We start from the raw sequence: 2024 nt of genomic DNA, 5'->3' as shown, positions 1-2024 counted from the left end.
AGAGGCAGGGAGTGGAGAAAGAAACGCAGGAAAGAGCAAGAGATCTGGCATCTTTTACCTTACTCATATACAGTACCATTTTAGGAAAAACTACAAAAGGGAATGCTTTCCAAAATAGGACAGTTTCCTTTTGACTATAAAGATATAGAAAATACATCAAAACACTTAGAATGATCAGCCTTATTCAGAGAATGCTGCAAGTCACTGTCTCAAACAATTCGATTAATGCATAGCTGAAACACTGCATCAGTCCTGCAGTAGCATGATATCAACGTTGTCATGAACACCTTGCAAAAGTAGCTCCCCTTGATAAGTGACGATCTTCCGTCGTTTTGCAGCCTTAAGAGTTCCCACTAGGGCTTCAAAGAGGTTGGCACACTTTTCATCAGCAAAGAGCACACCAAATTTCACGCTCACTTGTCCATCAGCATCTAAATCAAAGATATAACATGAAAACACATGCAGATTTTTTTTTTTCAGTTAGGATATTACTGGAGAAACAGTGACACGCACTCAGAACACTGAAAGTAAACCCCACGGTGTTTCCCAATTTTTTGGGGAACATATTATGAATGCTGTTGATACCTAGTAGGCAAAACTCCTGCCTCATATGACTTTCCTTTTTTTCCAGAGACTCATATCAAGGATCACATATCTGGAATGCTTATTTTTCCTGATGACTTTCTGAAACCTTTGACCAGCACAGGCTACTGAACCTCTTCAAATCATAAGGAGGAAATTAGTTTTAAATAATTAAAATGTTCAAGTATTTATTTTCAAATATTTTTTTCATTTATTAATATTTACATTTCACATTGAAAAAGGTGCAATGTGAATTCATTTCTCACACAAAGCAACAATTTTAAAATATGTGTTAAGGTTAGCTAGGCTACTACTAAAAGGCAGATGCAGTCATACAAAATGCAATATGTACATATCTATTTAGGCTTTGAAAGACAAATGAAACTGAATCAAACTGCATCAGAACTGAAATATATGAGCACGTAACATAACCACAAATTGCATTAAATATTTGTAAAGAAAGAGGAGTTCTAACAATGAAAAGCAATCTTCAGAGAAAAGGCTACCTTCTAAGGAAGTTTAAGGAAGGTTGGGACTACGCCTATAGTTCCTGGTTTAGTTTTATGCATACAGATCAATTCCTTCCAAAGAATACTATGATGAACAGAACTGAAGTGTATGAATTCTGAAGTTCAGAAGTTACCAAGGAAGGAGTGGAAGGAAAAGGTGCACCCTTCCTTGATGGCTATAGCGAGTATTGGAAGCCTAAAGAAAAGGGTAATTTTGCAGTTGATGTTAGTGGGAGCAGGATTTCAGGCCTACATCCTCTCTGCTTGCAGAGGCTTAAACGTTTAACTTCCTAACAGGACTACTTTAAAGGATGGGACATAGGGAGTACCACACAGTTCAACATTAAGTGTATATACAAGTTTTCAGGTTACCTGAGCCTGCTTAATTAAATTTGTGACATTCATAGGTTGATATAACATGACTACATCTGTTTGGTCAGAGATCTTACAATACTTACTTTTGGTTCCCAACCGCTGAATCTCCTCAACTAAAAGGCTAATTTCGTGTTCCACATTCATTGTGGTCTAAAAAGTAAAATAAATTTTGACAAAGTTATTAGGAGACCTGCAAATCCTTCATGCTGTCCCAGCCTATTCTCAGTTCATCAGGAATGTCACAGTAACCTGGAGACACATGGCTACAGGATAATCTGAGATTTCAGTCTTGAACGGATAAATAGCCTCCACATTTGAGGGGAAGTGAACAGAAACTACAACCTTGGTACATTCTAAACACAAATATAAGGAGCTGATCTCAAAATATGAAAAACGTGGGAGGGTTGGGGCATGGGGAGGGGTATGGTGTTTGTTTTAAAGAATGAGCTAGCTTAGGCTGCCACAGAATCAGAGTATCCTGGTAACGTCACAGGTCTTCAGGGGCTTTGCAATTTTCTATCAATGCCCTCAATGAAAATGGAACATCTTCCTTTAAAT

General features: G+C 37.6%; 1 protein-coding gene across 1 annotated transcript; it reads right to left on the bottom strand.

The window, feature by feature from the left end:
* Positions 1-246: 246 nt before the first annotated feature.
* Positions 247-1610, bottom strand: ABRACL (ABRA C-terminal like; the record flags this gene model as incomplete). The annotated part of the gene is made up of 2 exons (XM_081997710.1): positions 247-431; positions 1550-1610. 2 exons carry the CDS (start codon positions 1608-1610, stop codon positions 247-249), a joined length of 246 nt encoding a protein of 81 aa, XP_081853836.1.
* Between the last annotated feature and the right edge of the window lie 414 nt (positions 1611-2024).

This window comes from Phaethon aethereus, assembly GCF_964289735.1.
Source record: "Phaethon aethereus genome assembly, chromosome: 3".
Lineage (NCBI taxonomy): Eukaryota > Metazoa > Chordata > Aves > Phaethontiformes > Phaethontidae > Phaethon > Phaethon aethereus.
The sequence above is the reverse complement of the archived record's forward strand: the minus strand, read 5'-3'. Positions and strand labels throughout refer to the sequence as shown.